The 17,480-nt window shown below is 39.9% G+C and overlaps 1 protein-coding gene across 3 annotated transcripts in view; it reads right to left on the bottom strand.

Moving 5' to 3' along the window:
• Positions 1-17,480, bottom strand: part of LOC144042763 (formin-like) — a 53,672-nt gene that overhangs the window by 3,838 nt on the left and 32,354 nt on the right. For all 3 annotated transcript variants that reach the window (XM_077555711.1, XM_077555721.1, XM_077555728.1), the window contains 6 exons: positions 17,214-17,343; positions 16,190-16,336; positions 16,061-16,120; positions 15,870-15,990; positions 9,306-9,398; positions 4,409-4,460 (listed from right to left, as the gene is read on the bottom strand). In XM_077555711.1, coding sequence (XP_077411837.1) covers positions 4,409-4,460; positions 9,306-9,398; positions 15,870-15,990; positions 16,061-16,120; positions 16,190-16,336; positions 17,214-17,343 — 603 coding nt within the window. The remainder of the gene's footprint in view (positions 1-4,408; positions 4,461-9,305; positions 9,399-15,869; positions 15,991-16,060; positions 16,121-16,189; positions 16,337-17,213; positions 17,344-17,480) is intronic.

Raw genomic sequence — 17,480 nt, forward strand, 5'->3', positions numbered from 1 at the left:
TATTATTCAAGTGTATTTGACATAACTTTACGTACGTGACAGTATGCCGCCGTCACCCTGCATGAAATTATACGGTAAACTGTATGTAATGTTTATGAAATCAGATAAAAACAATAAATGAAGCAAAATTGCGAGAAGGTAAGTTTGCTGGAGTTCATAATGAGTTTTGAGGACCAAAATAAAAAACTATTTATCACTATCCGCCATTTTGGTTGCTTACTTTCGCCTCGAACGCTTTTAGGTCGGAACTGGGAAAAAACAATTCAGATGCATCCGATTTCCGACCGTCCTCGAATGCAGCATATATACAGATCAGTGGCTGCCGGTGCTAGCGGATCGCAGTACCTAGCGGCTAACAGCGCTAGCGGCTAACAGCGCCCGGAGCCGTATAGCGCCTAGCAGTTAGGAACGCTGAGCGGCTAACAGCGAGAGACATCATATTACTCGTCAAAGGGACTTTAAAAGACGTAAATGACTGCATACTTTGAAGCCAACAGCACCACACACTTGCCATTCCTACTTATCACTTTAACAAACCAAACACAAATGTGCTATTTGACAGCAAAGTTGTTATTGTTGTTCTGGCGTCACTACAGTTGAAAATAGTGTCGGCACAGTTTAAATTGATCTAAAAATGAAAACTTGGTGGAAGTATGTTTTTTTTGTATTCTGTACTCCAAGAATTTTTTAATTTTTTTTTTTAATCTATACCCAATTATAGGATTGCTAATGCTAATTTTCAGTGGGTGTTCCGAATACCGAAATATTTGATAGTTGCAGCCGTCTTTCTTTGCAAAAGATGAAAAACAAAAGGCTAAAAATCATATGTGACAGAGGCGAGGAACTGGAAACAGAGGTTCCAGTCTGCTGGGCCACAGGGGAGAACCAGTAGCGGTGGCTCCATTATCACATTGACCCTCGCAGCCTGCGGGAGCACAAGATAGCCAAGAACGGGCTACTGCAGCTACATGCACAAAGCGCCGCACGGCGCTAACATATTTTACTGGCAGACAATTCCAGACGTGAACAAGCACGGGGGAGTGCAACCCACTCAAGAATAATTTTTCCGGGATAGACTGTTGTAGGTCCGCCTCTCGGTCTAATCCAATTGTAAGCAAATCGGAATTCTTGGCGGGACACCCAGCAGCACACACTTCTCTGACCCGAACATAAAAGACATTCTAGCTGGGCCTGTCCGAGAGGTCAAGATTGAAGAGACGCTCCCCGATCCCACACGGACATCCGCAGAGATTCAGACCCCCGGATGGAATATGGTGCAATATGTCGCCCATCTGGGGGAGGAAAATGGACTTCTGCCCGATCCCGGCTTCCCATTCCCGAAGCTTTGCGTCATTTTGTTGGGATGCTCCAAAAAAAGAGAACTGTAGATCATCCCAAGGAGACAAAAGAACGGCTCTGTTTAGACTAAGCCGGCAGACACGCCGTCCGTTCCAGCTTGCCGGCTTGCTCTGGCGCGACGACCCGAGTCGATCTGGTCCTCGGCTGACCCCGGGTCAACGGTGTCAAAGCGTGCACAAATCAAGCAACAGTTTCTTTTCCCTTGCACTCTCCGGAGCTCATGCAACAAGCAGATAGACAAAAGTTCATTGGAAACAGATGGAAACGCGCTCGCACATGTGCGCGTACCTACAAAATATAAACAAAATCAAGTGTAAGCGGGCAAGCACATGTAAGTGTCCTGCTTTTCACACGGATGAGGATGATGATGTTGCCGTGCGAGGCTTTACTGCAGAATTGCTCATTGTCAGCTGTATATAAAAAAAAAAAGACTCATTACAAAAGCCAATCGGGAAATATTCGGCCAGACACAACTACATTCCTTTGTTTCCCCAGTAAAACGATGCGAGAAATAAACTGTTGCATGTGAGGGTGCGCTTGACAAGTTAATACAAGGGAAGCCATGTAGACCAGAAAGAATGAGCGCAACCACAAATGAGTGGTGCTGACAGATTGCGTACCAAAGGACGCTGAGCATGGTGAAGGCAAATTATGATATTATGACATCATGTAATACAGCATGTGAAACAATCAAAAATGGAATGAGCACTTAATTCAATGATAACATTGCATTGTAACACATTTAAAATTTGTTTATGGTCCAAGGGGGGGCTGAAGCCGAGAGTTGAACCCTGATCTTCAGAATGCGCAAACCACTGATGCTCATGACTTAAACAGTATTATTAAATTATAGATGACCTAATGGTTAGCATGTATGCCCCGCAGTCAAAATGTTCTGGGATCAAATCTAAACTCATGGAATCCTGTGTGGACTTTGCGTGTTGTTTTCTCTTTTCTCCAAGTACTCCATCTTTCTCCCATATTCCAAAAAATATGAACGCTAGATTCATTAAAAAACTCTAAATCACAGGTGTCAAACTCAAGGCACGGGGGCCAGGATCCAGCCCACCAATTAATTTTATGTGGCCAGCGGAAGCAAATCTTGTGCAGCAATTTCCATGATTGATACTAAAATCTCTACCAAAATTTGAAAATAATAGTAGAACAAACTACAGTATTATCCTTTACATGATCAGTTATAGTGTGTCTATAATATGAGGAGATTAAACATTTGTATGGTTTTACAGTAATAATGGTCTTCTGCGAGAAAACTAGAACTATAATGTGGCTCGTGACAAAATATTAGTTTGATATAACCTCCTCTAAATTGTCTATTAGTGTGAATGTGAACACTTCTTTGTTTATATGTGCAGTGCGATTGACTGGTTTGTGTGAATTGACACGGAATGACCCAAAACTAAAAAGCAAAAAACCCAACGGGGCGCTCTTCATATCTTTTTTATTTGATTTTTTTTATTGGGCCTGTATCGTGGTGGGCTGGGGATTTGTTTTTAAATCATGTAAAGCACTTTGAGTAGCATTTGTTATTGTTTGAAAAGTGCTATATAAATAAAGATTGATTGAATGATTTAAATGAAAACAATAGAAATGCTCAGCTTGCATTTGGTCTGACAACACATAATCCAAAAATGAGCATTTGTTCACGTAGCTAGTATGTGAAGATGTCAACAAAAATAGCGTGCGCATGCGGCGAGACTCTTCATTCCTACTTGCTGGCGTCTCAACTCCCAGCCTCCCGGCAAGGCGGAGGTATCGGGTAGCAGCAAGGATTGGTTGTCTATTTGCTTTATTAACACCATGCCATAATGTTAGCACTGCCGCCGCTGCTGCTCTTGTGCGTTTGAGTGACCATCCCTCATCCAGCACAGATGTTAAAGCCCACCCAGGGCCCAGTGAGCCCGCTGACGCCCATATTCATCAACAGCGTGTCATTTTTATGAGGTGGCTCTATGGGAACCTGAGCGAAAACCCCCACCCAGCCCTCCACGTCTCACTTTGTGCTCGCGCTAGCTAACGCCAGGCAAGCAGCACCCCTCTTTTGATGAAATTAAAGGAAAACTTCATTAAAAGCAAAAGGGCAGACAGACGCGGGGCCCTTTAGATCAATTATTGCAGTGAAATATTCTAGATACTCCATCATTCCTGAACAGGAGTTTGGCATCGTAGGCGTGTCTTACGACAATAAATCAGAATCCACTACTAACTTCAGCTTGGAGCAAACCTGACAAAAAGAATACAGGAAGGAAGAAAATGTCTTACATAAATAAAATGTTATTAAAGAAAACCGAAGTTTCCGACGCTGTGAAAGTACCCTGAATGCACCATTTTGCTTGTGTAGCATTAGCAACTCGCAAGTGTGTAGCGTATATTATTCTGGTTATTCTGTTGTCCTCAAGCGTCCTTTAAGTTGTTTAATGACACCTCAGTTGGAGTTATTTGTAAAACTAAACACACAACGTTAAGAATTACATCCACTGTATATTTAAATACAAAACAATGCTTAATTTTTAAAACATCAGTAGCCTAGCGCTAATGCTAAAAGCAAGGGGAGGATCCTATTCGAATGCTAACCGGAAGTTAGCATAGCACTTAGGGACTGTTTTTTCCTTCAAATAACGAATATCTACACACAAATGCTGTGGGAACACATACACACAGGTGAGATAACGCTACACAAGGGCACAAATTCTTCCCAATGTGTGAAAAATGAGTTATTTTAATAGAATTCAATCACGACTTTCTTCTGTACTCAATTTAAGTGTGTATGCCATGGATGCACAGCACCACACTGCCACCAAGAGGCCAAAATGCACAGGAACAGTCAATATTTGTTCTTGCTGTTTTTTCACTTGCTATTATTTTAGTTTATTCTTATTCTATATTTTATATATTTTTAAATAATTGGCAGATTAATCGTTAATCTGTATTTTTTTCTGACAAAAATCGATATCGGCATCAAAATAATGCATATCGATCGGGCCTTAATTAATATTCCATTTAGTCTCTAGTGCCAAAGTTGGTCTCCTACCTTTTCTGTGCAGCATTGAAGCTGTCCTCTTCTGCAGAATGCTCTTTTTGAGCTGAAAAAGAGGCAGAAAATATCAGCGTAAGACGTTCATAAATTCATGATGCAGGTGACGGTTCTTTAGGCTGTCAAATAAAACCTGCGGGGGGGTTTTTCCCGCCACAAAATTCAGATTTCAATTTTTTATTTATTATTTATTTAATTCACAACCAAATCCATCAAAAATATTTTTTTCCTACTGTTTTATGCAAAACAAACAAAACAAAATAAATGATAATGCAGTATGTGTCTCAGTGGAAATTTGCTTGTTCTTTTTTAGTTTTTTTTTCCAAAGTATGGAGATATTTAAATATTTTGACTGACAGCCACACGAGTAGAGTCCAGAAGAGGGCACTGTGTTCATTACTCATCATGGAATTAGTCAAGCGACAGCAGTAGAAGAAGAACAATGGGCCGAAAGAGTGTACATTGTGAAATTGGACATGCCACCATGTGTTGACGCACGAGAGCGTGAGTGTGTGACGGCGGGTGTTAGGGCGTGGAGCGGCGCTCCGTTAAGTGGAGGCGTGCGTGTTGACTCCAAGTGGGCTCAATCAGGGTTGAACAGAGAGGCTCCTGTGGACTCTCGCCGTGTAAAAGTGTCTAAATGCAAGGCAGATGTGTGCGGGGAGCAAGGCCGAGGTGCAAGAATTTATCTCGGGCCAGAGAGTGCCTGTGATCTCAGATTTATTGCATTTTTCCAGATTCATCCCTTTTACAATGATGGGGGACCTTTCCTCCTTGGAGATTTAAGAGGGGGAAGTCTCCCAAAAATTGTTCAAAGACCGGTTTGGGGGTCTTTTGGGAAAAAGTAAGCTTCACACACCGACCATCCACCCCTTCCACTTTATTCCTTTTTTACATGTATGTGGGCCACTGTGCCCTAATGACGGGAGGGGCTGACCATGTCTGGGTTATGGGGAGAGGGGCCGCGACCAATGCCGTTAGTCACAGTGGGGGTCAGGCTGGCGCCTGAGGTACTCCTGCGCTGCGGCTGTGTAGAGGTGGCACTGGAGCCGAGAGAGAGCGCGCGAGAAGTGTCTCTTTCTGTGCTCCCTACGTGTAAACATGAAACCAGTAGTCGCTAACTAGAAAGTTATGAGACGTGCATGCTGAGAGGGACAATAAATTTGGGCTTTAAAACCCTCACACACTCTACTAAAGCACTGCTACCTGGTGTTCAGATAACAAAGAAAAGGTATTTGGAGGGGGATGCTGAGGACATAAGGGGCATCTTTTCTGTCTCATTTATGGATTAAAATGTTTCCGCTTCCCTACAAATGTTATGCAAATCAAAATGTTGAGTGACTCACTGACAACATAGCTTAAGGGCTGTGATGAGACATTTACACCTCCCCGCAGAGCCAGCAAGATGTGATTAAAAGCGGGAACTTGTTTTCAATTAGCCATTGCCGGTATTCAACACGAGACTATGTCCGTCCAAATCTCCCCAGAGGTTTCAAAGAGTTCCCATTAAAAATGGGAATCAAAAGGGCGATCATTAAAGTTCGACCACAGCTGATTATTATTATTATTATTTTTTTTTTTAAAGGAAAGCTGTGAATGATAAGAACACAGCAAGACAGAGATGCATTTTGAAGAAGACATACAGTAATATGCGATTTCATCTGCAATTTAAAACTGGCATCTTAATTTGGTTAAGTTTGGTCAAAATAGCCCGACTATCAAGAATGACAAATTTTAGTATCTGTCTAATGCAGGCGTCTGCAACCTGCGGCTCTTTGGTTGCTCTCCTGTGGATCTCTAAAAACAAATGAATATTTTTTTGTGGGCATGTTTTTTTACATTAAATATTATTTAAACTAATGATTTAGAAAAAAAATAATAATTAAGTCAAAATTTTAAGTTGTCAGAAAAAGAGAGATGAAAATGTTTTAAAAATTATCAAAAAATTTGAAAAGTGTAAAAGCAGAAAATTACCATAAAATGTCCATAATTTTGCCAAAAATGTCAAAGAATTGAATACAAAAACCAGAAAAGAAAATGTCCAAAAACAAAAGAAATGCCCAAAAAAGTAAAAAAATTATTTATTAAAAAAAAAAAGCAGAAAAGAAAACATTTAAAAAGTAGCTATAGAATGTCAAAAAAAAAGTTGATAGCTAAAAAGGCAGAAAAAATGTTTTAAAAAAAGGGCAGAAAATTACTATATGTCTATAAAATAGCCCAAAATGTCAGAAATTTGCCAGAAAAGCCGAAAAGTCTAAAAATGTATGAAAAACAAAGTTCGATTAAAAAAAAAAATGTAAAAAAATATATCCAAAAACAAAAGGCAGAAGAAAATAAATCTCTACATGTGTGATGCTACATTTTTGTTTTTTTATTTGACCTAAAATGGCTCTTTTGATCATAAAGGCTGCTGACACCTGGTCTAATGTAAATACAGTAAGACACTGCCATTTTGATCCCCGACTCTGAATGTTACATTTTAAGGAAGGAGAAAAAGAAATCATTTCACACTCGATGAGTAGGCAGATCATTAAGAAAGTCACATTTATAATAGATCTCCTTTAAACTAAAATGCAATTCTCTCCAAAGGAAATCAGGCTGAAATATTCAAGATTTCGGAAATGAGAAAAGAAATGACTCAACGGTCTCGGGTGATGTGCACAATTTGCTAGGAAAATTCTGTACATCTTGGGGACTATTTTTGCATATTCCCAAAATGGCTACATAGTTACAATAAAATTCCCCAATTGAAGAGATGTTTGACACTTTCACCTCTTTCTTCCACATTTTTCGACCACTTTAAACCAATCTATCTTCAAACTATTCTGTTTTCAGGACATCTTGGGAACTATTCCCATTCTCCACATTTTCACAATACAATTCCCGACATCGATTGATATTTTCTGTGAAAGTGATCGCCGAACCATTGCACAATTTTTTTTAAACTAAAAACGAGGATGTTGTCTATCGATCACAGCATAAAGCAATTTGAGCTGTAAGCAGGGATGACATCAGAAAAGAATGGAGCCACATATTTTGTTCTCTGATTCCATTTAAATCTGTTGTGTTTAATTGCGTGCTGTTAAACATGAACTCTTGTCTGAAGCGGCTCCAAAGAGGGGCAAAGACGCAGTGAGACAAGAGGAGAACAGCGTGTAAAAAGCACGGATGGCTGGATTTGGGAGGGATCCGCCGTTGAAACAGGCCGAGATCATACGGGGAAATTTAAGAGTGAGAGCGAAGGGCGTTTGGGTTCACCTGCAGGCCCCGCCGCGAGTTTCTCCACAGGCCGGGTTACAGGTCAGCGCTCCCCGGGAACACCACTTTCACTACACACTCTATCTGTTCGACTATACTCGAGCCGAGGACCAGGGTTGACCACAACACATGTACACGTGCGTCTTGTGGATATGATCCAATTTCTACAATGTGTCAAACACATGCACGTGTGCTCGCTCGGCTTGCCTGCGTTTACCTGCGTGACACATCCAATCACGCTCTGATGACTCACAATTTAACAGTCTCGGGCCGTTGTTTGATGTGCAAATGTTTTGCTTCGATTTGTTGTTTGAAGTCATAGAATCATCACAAAAGATGATTACAAGCCGCACGCCCCCACATCCCGAGACACGGGCAACAGCTTGTGGTGTAAAAAGGGGGTTTACGCGGAGAAACTTGATGTCCAGATGTATTTTTGTCATGTCGGCGGCAACTTCACACTGCAAAAACTGAAATCTTAAGTAAGATATATATTCTTAAATTGAACCTAAATTTGTTTATTTTGCTTTTGACAAGTTATTGTCAGACAAGATCATTCTGCTTATTTAAAGATACCTATTACTTAATTATCTTATTTGATGATGCAATCTTGGCAACATTTTCCACATTTTAAGATGACTAACCAACACCAAAGGCCTTAAACTGGGGTTTCATAAAGTTGAATTTTCTTATTTTATATAATTTAGTAAAAAATTATTATTTTTTTAAATACATAAATAAATAAATAAATGGGAATAATACAAGTGTGAAAAAAAGCTAATTTTTCCTCTTTACGGTAGATGTAGTAGCAGCTAAGTGGTTTAGTGGTAGAGTGTCTGCCCTCAGACGGGGAGGTTGTGGGTTCAATCCCTGGCTGGGTCATACCAAAGACAGAATCTGTTACCTCCCTGCTTGACACTCAGGCTAAGTTGGCCAACTGTAAAGAATACATATGTATTTTAAGAAAATAGTTCTATATATTACAGCTTAAAAAAAAAAATCAATATTACTTGTTTTTAGTCTAGAAATACTTCTTTCAAGACCGCTGTGGTTGATATGGGGCTAGTATTATTTTCTTACTTTTCTAAATCTTACAGGTAAATTTAAGTAAGATGTTTTTGTTCTGTTGGTAGATAATTTTGCTTATTTGAAGTAATAATTTTCTTATTTTACTGTATTTTTTCTTAAAATTTCTACTGTCCTTTTTGCAGTGGAGGCTTAGAAGGCTTTTAAAAATTCTATAGTAACAACACCACCGATCCTAACAAAGCTCCGTGAGAACTCAAACGAATCTAATAATATTTATCCATCCATCCATCCATCCATTTTCTTGACCGCTTTTCCTCACTAGGGTCGCGGGGGTGCTGGAGCCTATCCCAGCTGGCTTCGGGCAGTAGGCGGGGTACACCCTGAACTGGTTGCCAGCCAATCGCAGGGCACACAGAGACGAACAACCATACTCACAATCTAATAATATTTATTATATTATAATTATATATCATCACAAAAGGAATAGAATTGTATCGAAAATCAGTGACATAAGCGCAACAATCACAGCAACACTGCATTTAGTGGTAGGCTAGACACAATTTGCTACATTTAGAAAATGTTTTTATAAAATGTCCGGTTGACTTACCAGTGGAGACAAAGCCCTCCATCCTGCCTTTGAATGGCTGGAGGTGTTCTTCTGCCGAGTCAACGCAAACCTTCCGTACATCTCGCTCGCAAGCTGAGGGAGAGGGAGAGAAAGGATACATTATTTGCTATGGGGTAGATGCCACCGACTTCCGACTTCCGGGTTTTACACATCAGCGCCGTTTCCGGCCACTGCTGGCCGCGTTCCAACACTCGCACCCCCACCCCTGCGACCCACAACCGCACGCTCCCGCTCATCGGCGGGAGGGCGTCTCGGCTATCTGAAATGCTTCGGACACTGAGACAAGCCTCGCACCCGTCGACGGGAACCCGCAACCGAGGAGCACAAAGGCGGAAGCGCAAGTACTGGGACGCCGCACGTCGCAAACCGGAAACGGAAACAAAATTGAGGGGTGAAAGTCGGATGTCCCGCCTCCTCCGTGGGTTATAGTCCATTGGAAGGGATTAAGGATATAACACAGCGGGGGTCTAAAATTAAAGACATTAAGTCATCTCCAAAAAAAAATAAAATTAAATTAAAGACATTAAACAAATAACGTAATGCTACATAAGCGGTTAAGTGAGAGAAAAAAAGCGATCGACAAATGTGCTGAAGGTGAAAATTGCGGCATGGTTCCGTCAGAGGTGACTGTGCATGTGCGTGCGTTCTGTTTCCTGATGGGTTTTGGCCGCCGCGCCAAATGACGTGACTCGCACGCGCTTGCAGGAAACAGCCGTGACTGAGCATGTTCCAACCGATACCTTTCCCACTTCCTGTCAAAAGTAAGTCTGGGATGCGATACACACAGATGCCGGATGAGAGAACTCTGGCATAATGTTCCAACCTGTAAGTCATTAATGGCTGCAATAAATGCCTCCATTTCTTATGACCAAATAGCTCAATTGTTATGCAACAAATAAGAGCATTAAAACCTCTGCATTGTCTCTTTCCAACGTTTGCACCTGCAGCTCAGTAAAATCCCTCTATTACATCTTTTATTTATTAGTTGTCTGAAGGAATCACAGAGGAAATGTCTGCTTTAACAACGAGCAGCCAGAATGAGATTCACTTCCTAGATCCGCAAGAGCCAACACTTACGACAACATAAAAATCCCCACAAACAGAACAAGCAAAATATCCGGTTTCGACAAACCGCATTTCCTCTGCAGAAATACCCCAACTCCAAAAGACCCATTAAAGCCAAAAGAGTGCAATTTAGAAGCGGTTCTGCTCAAAACGTGCTCCAGACAGAAATGCCACAAGAGTGAAGGCCGCAAGGCCACATAATCTATAAAGAAAACAACTTTTCTGAAAAAAGCACGGCTTCATTCATGAAACCTCAATTCCTAATAACAGCGTTTCTTTGATTAAGACGTTATGTACTTTCACCTTATTTATGTCGTTATTGACAATTCCGAACATCCGGGCATTTCTGATATTTCCACAATTCAACACAATGTATTTGCTTCCTTTCCACGGTGAAAACAAATGGCGTATGGTATTGCCTTTGTCTGTGACTAGCATACAAACCAGGCAGATTGTTATAGTAGTCAAAAAACATTTGATCACATTATGAAAAATGAATAAAATACACACAAATCAAATTACAACGATCCAAAGTACAGGGAGAGGGTCATTTCACAGAGTAGGCCGCCATTTTGTCTTGTGATTTAAGCACAGAATTGTCAATAGATTACAGAAGAAAGCATGGAAAACAAAGAAAAGCTTGAGGATGTTTTTTTTTTAAATGCTATTATTTTAGTGGTTTGTGGCTTCCTGAAATTTCGTTTTGCAATTTGTATACAGTATAAACGGAAAAGCAAAGCAATATCAATATTGTACATACAATACATATTATAGAGCTAGCTAGCTAGCTCAATCAATAGATAGCTACTGTACGGTATTAAGGTGTCACGACTCACGACAGTATTATTACCCAAGTAATATATTCATTTTCTTAGTGAATAATATAAATACAACATACACATTATGGCCACATGACATGAATCAGACTGCCCCATTACCTATGACAAACCTAGCCACAGTACATAGCTATACTGTAGCTACCTAGCTACATACCTACCTGACTCCTGGGCGTAAAGTAAATATTAGCCCTATACTGTAGTACAAAGTGGAACTCAATTTTAAGCTTTCAGATGAAATATAACCCAAAACTATCCATGAAATAACTGGCTGTTTCAAGGCTTACTGTATTTGTTACACTGCAACTATAATAGCTCATGTGAACAGCTTAAACTAGATGGAAATATAACCTTAAATGACATTCAATTGATGAGATTCCACAATCAGCTAGAGGTTTTACAAGAACATTCACATAAATGATTATTATTAATGAGACTGTGTGTTAAGATCAATTCTTAGCTGACCATAGATTTTTTTTTATTTTTTTTTTTACTAATCGGTAACTGTCTCTAGTGGTGATGGTCAGACAGACAGTCTGGGTCATGATAGGAGCCAGCACCGATCTTTAAAGGTAGACTCAGCATCTTCGGCAGCCAAGTTAGTCGCCATCTAGATATATTGGGGGGGAAAAAATGCTGGTATGCTTCAGTCGTTTACAGAGCCAGTTTGGTGACGAATGTTAGCGTGTGTTTTATAGGCTGTGTTAAATCAACAAACCCCCAAGAGAATTTGAGCCTTTCCTGAGCCAGCGGCGATTTGCAAGCGCATCCAAGCAGGAGCCCACACACAAGAGATAAACACTAGTCAGATACCCCGTAGTGCTTAAGTAGCACTTACAAATGTTTCACGCAATCTGCAAAAGCTCTGCGGAAGCGTGTCCAACAGCTATTGTGTAAAATGAAGTAAGATGAGCGTGGCTGTGCGGCAGTAAATAAAAAAATGAAAGTACAACAGAAACACATACACTGGACTGGATTTCACTTTCCTTTCTTTTCTTTGGTCCTTCCTCGGGTCTCCTGACGGCCTCACGACTGGCTGGAAGTGTTCGGTTTAGGTGAACGGTATGGGATTTTTTAAAATAGGTTTTAGGTGAACTAATGAATACACACACACTCTCACGCACACACAAAAAAACAAGAAGAAAAAAAAGAGCAATGATGACGACATGTCAAATCGGTAAAATTACCGAATGAACTCTCCAGAAAAAAAGAAAAAAAAGAAACACATACACCATTGATGAGCTGTTGAGTAGATTGTATGGTTTCAGACATGTCAACCGAAAATAGATTTATACCGCAGAATGTACAATAATCTAACAACTATCCATTTATTACAATATTTAACACACAATGAATGATTTTTTTGTGTGCCCCATTTGTAGCTCTAATTTCATTATTAGTGTCTTTCATTAACTGCATTGTTGGTTATGTAGGGCTCGACATCAACAAGATTTTGTATGAGACTTTACACATGGTGTTCCCAGAGCAGCCTCCATTGTAAAATGGACTTCAGACTAAAGACCATGTCTAAAACTGACATTAAGGGCCCATTTAAAATCAGGACACTGTCTGATTTGGCACAGCGATGAATGCCTAACTGCGGGTCAGGCTTTCTGTGAAACACTAAACTCCCCCGAGTAGCAAAAGAACTGCCGTTTTTTGTTCAATGTGCAACAAATCGAAATTGGGTAAGTGTAAATCATTGATCTTAATAGCTGCTACAACAAACATGACATGGATGGATGACTCCGATGGATTTAAAATGATATCAAATGCGGAAAAAAAAACACCATAGGTTCTGCTGTTGGCCAGTGTAGGGCGAGGGGTCCTTCAGGTTAAACTAAGCTATTTTAAACTGTGTGCAATGTCTGGAGAAATTGTATGTGAATGCTGAAAGCTGATACTTTATTTGAATGCATGTAGAATGTGTGGAATGCTTTTTGAATATAATTGAATGATATGAAATAAAACAGAACTTGAACTGCAAATAGTCTGAGTTGGGATTTGAACCCCTGTCACCTGCTTTAACCACTGGGCTATAGAATTTATTTATTGAATGAGTGAATGTTGTCATTGAAAATATGGAATGATATTGAAAAAAAAAATGACATTGAATATAAGGATGTTAAATAATTGGACAATGATTATTATATGAAATGGAACTTGGACTAACATACGTTCAAACCGAAATACTAAGTTTGGTCTTCCACACATTGGTCATCTGCACTAACCAGTGGGCTAAAGTTGACTTGTTAAAAACCTTGAAATACTGAATACTGAAAGCTGTCATTAAAAAATACTGAAAGCTGTCATTTAGGATGAATGTGGATTTCATGGGTTTCAGCATTCACACAATTAAAAAGGAAAATCTTTCCGTAAATTGACGCGGCTTCGTTAGCACCTTGGGTAAATAAAGTCTTCGTACATAATATGTTTTGAGATTCGAGATTCGAACTCCAAGCTTCAGAATTATGAGTCAGGCATGCCCACCACTCAACACTGTGGTGCCCATAATCAATTACGTCATATAAATATTCATGTATACATTTGGGCCTACAGTAGATTTCAATCCTTTGGGCTTAATCTACTCATTTACACTGTGCACATTTAAATCCAACAAAGTTATTAAATCTAAAACAAGAGACAATCTCCCACTGATGCAAACTGTCAACAGCAATTTGAAAGAGGGCGGGCTACACCGGAAGAGATGTTCTAACACCAAGTCTCCTGACCTTTAACCCTAGGTCAGAGAGTAAAGACACCACAGTCGCTACCTCGGGATCAGGTGAGGAGCTTGAGAAAGTCTCATCTCAAAATGGGTGCGAGTCTTTCACACTGTCTACAATGTGTTAGCGTTGTAATTAAGACCAGCTTTCTTTAGGCGAGTTTATAACAGGCGGGCATAAATATTTATTCCCGGCGGCTGCACAGGATAATAGCTGGTGGGAGTCATAGGTGGGGCTCAGCAAAAGTCCACCATCCAACGCTGGCCCTGTGATACTTAAACCCCGGAGGACTACTGTGCCAGACTGCGCCGCGACAGATCAAATACGAGCGCTCTTGTGTTGCCATTTATTGTCTTCAGGTCTTCCATTTTGCCTCATAAATGAGTGACAGCTTGAGGTGGGTCTGGCTACTTCAGGAGACTCTTTGTATTTTTCCCCCAGGTCAGAGAGGAGAGTGCTTTAACAGCGATCTAAAAAAACCAAGGGGAGAACTGAGAGCAAATGTAATTGCTTTCATATGCCGTATTATTGGTTGATTTAAATAACCACAGACATCAGGGGGCGCACGGGGGCATCGCCTTTAACCTCGACGTGGCCCTGGCTGGCCAAGACTGACTGGCTAGAAAGTTGACTGCAACACTGACGCCACTGCATACACAAGCAGGCTACATTCAAAATGAAAACTTTGTTGTATATACAGATACTTTTTTCATCCAGAGGGAAATCCAAATGCAGTCGATGCAGGATCAGCATTGATGCTAAAAAACTTTAGAGCTGTCAAACGATTACCTTTTTTAATCAGATTAATCACATTTTAGAATTTTGATTAATCACGATTAATCGCTTAACAAAAAAGGCTTTTTTAATCAACATTATTTTGCCCACCAAATTTGAAGAGCACCTGTTATGTGTTCATTCTTTTGGCATTTAATGTTATGAGGACGTATTCAACATTTTTTGATCCACTGTACATGCTCATCCGCCTCTTTTTCTAATCAGTTAATTACTTGCATAATTTAAAATGGGAAAAAAAAATGACCCCAATATTTTGACTTGAACAAATAATCTAAATGTCACACGCAAACATTTATTAAATGCTCTACATTAATGCATGTAATTATGTTTACCTGTGCTACCTTAAACGTAGCCATCCGCTGTCACGCTAAAGGAAGACCTATGGTCAAAATTAATAGTCTAGACTTTAGACTAGGTGAAACCAGGTCTAAGTTGTGGCGTTGGTGGTGTAAACGCAATTTTGGTAATTTGATCCGCACGCAGGTAGACAGATTCTGCACTCCACTGATATATGTGGCGGATGTCATCGTATTTCATTCATAAATATGACATCAGTGTGAATTGAGCACTCTAATCATTGAATAAATCAATTCACTACACGCTACACAAACATACGGCCAAGTGGAGATCTTGTGTGATCCATCAGCCGAATTAATATCCTCAAGGACAGGAATATTTGAAGCTTTATTGTGTCCTGTGTGTGTGTGTGTGTGTGTGTGTATTAGTGACAGGCAGCTAACGAGCTAACGTATGTTTACAAATGCTTGTTGCCGTACTTCCTGGTCATGTCAACCAATTAAATATGAATGAATCTTGGCCCTGCGGTCAGTTTCTCAATTTCACATTTTTGATCTGAGCCTAAAACTTAAATTTGGACAAATCTGTATTTTTTTTAAAATATTTTTAGCTTTTGTGTTATAATACAAAACAAATAACAAAAAATTCTGACACATTTTACTTCAAACACTTAAAATAGAAAGTATACATAATTCACAAATTACTGTCACACTAACAGAAATTTCATTCTCCTTATTACAAACCAGTGTGACACCACAATTATTTTAATTCTGTTATTTAAGTTTAAGTCCCTAAATATTGTGTCAATAATAAGATAAACATACCTGTCAAATCTTTTTTCAGCTTCTTGATGTCCTTGGCTAAATCTTCCAATTTGACCTGTGCAGCCTGGAATAACTGTTGTGGTTCCAGCAAAGGGTACACACTCTTGTCTGTACCAGCATGCTGAAACAACAAGACAATTATTAAATTCATGCATTTTATGAATAGGCTAGTTTAATTGTAGGCAACTCACGCTATCAATATTTCGTAGGTAGTACAAAACCACATAATCCACCAGACTGATGTGATTGTCCTGAAAACAGAAAAAAAAAGTTGGCAAAAACACTCATGCGTTTTGAGTGTTGAATCGGTAGACCGTTACCCTGCTCTTGACGTCCTTCAATTTGGGGAGGATCTCGAGAGTAAAGCCATCAGCCTGACCTCTTGTCCTGTTCCCTCCATTCATATAATTCCCAAAGGCCAGAACGAGACCCATCACCTCACGCACATTTTTGGCCTCCAGCAGTTCCTGACAAACACACACACAATTTTATAACAGAAAGCTTTAAAGGGGAAGTCCAACCCAAAACTTTTTTTTATTGACAATAATATGTTCTATGCAACCCCACTAGTCTAATTATGGTATTCTGGTTGATATTGTGTTCGTGGAATTTGAGTTAAGCAACAAAATCCAGCCGTTTTTTCCATCTCAGGGGGCGGCCATTTTGCCACTTGCTGTCAACTGAAGATGACGTCAATGTTGCTCAGGTGTCAGGTAACAACTAACCACAGCTCACCTTCAGAAAACAGGTGAGCTGTGAATGGTCGTTGCCTGAGCCTTGAGCAACATTGACGTCATCTTCAGCCGACAGCAAGTGGCAAAATGGCCGCCCATTCAGATGGATAAAAATGGCTGGATTTTGCTTCATAACTCATATTCCACAAATGTAATATTAATCAGAATGTCATATTTAGACTAGGAAGGTCACATATAACATTATTGTGAAGAAATGTTTATGGTTGACTTATGAATAATGATGCTTTAATTCATTCACTGCCATTGACGCCTATAAACGTTAAAAAAAACTTTAATCGCCTGACGCCCCGAATTTTCAATTATTATTTTTAAATTCATGCACTGCCATTGACGGCTATAAACGTCAAAAATACATTTTTAATATTTCTATAAGTTTAACATTTTTTCCCTACTTTTGTTAACAAGAGTATGAAAACCTAAAACAATTGTACAAATAGAACCGATATATAATTTGTGATTAAACGTGAGTTAACTAGCGAAGTCATGCGATTAATTACAATTTTAAAATGTTATCGCCTCTTTCCCCTAATTTTTTTTTTTTTTTAATGAATTTAAGGCAGTGAATGAGTTAATGTAGCGGTGTTCTTACTTTGCATACACTGGTTAAAATCTCAACTTTACGGCGGATGGAGGACATGCTTTCCAGAAAAACTGACTGGAAGATGATGCAGTGGGCTCGGCCTGCAAAGTTGGGAATCTGGGCGAGCTCATACAGGAACCTGGAAAACACAAGGGGAGGAGGAGAATGGGGGTGTGATGTGTTATGACAGAATTAAACAAAACGTCTAACAGGAAGGACTATTCCGGGTCCTTGGCAGGCCACGCTTCCCTGCGCAGGTCCGGCTGAGTCAGTGCT

The sequence above is a fragment of the Vanacampus margaritifer genome, chromosome 1, assembly GCF_051991255.1.
Source record: "Vanacampus margaritifer isolate UIUO_Vmar chromosome 1, RoL_Vmar_1.0, whole genome shotgun sequence".
NCBI lineage: Eukaryota > Metazoa > Chordata > Actinopteri > Syngnathiformes > Syngnathidae > Vanacampus > Vanacampus margaritifer.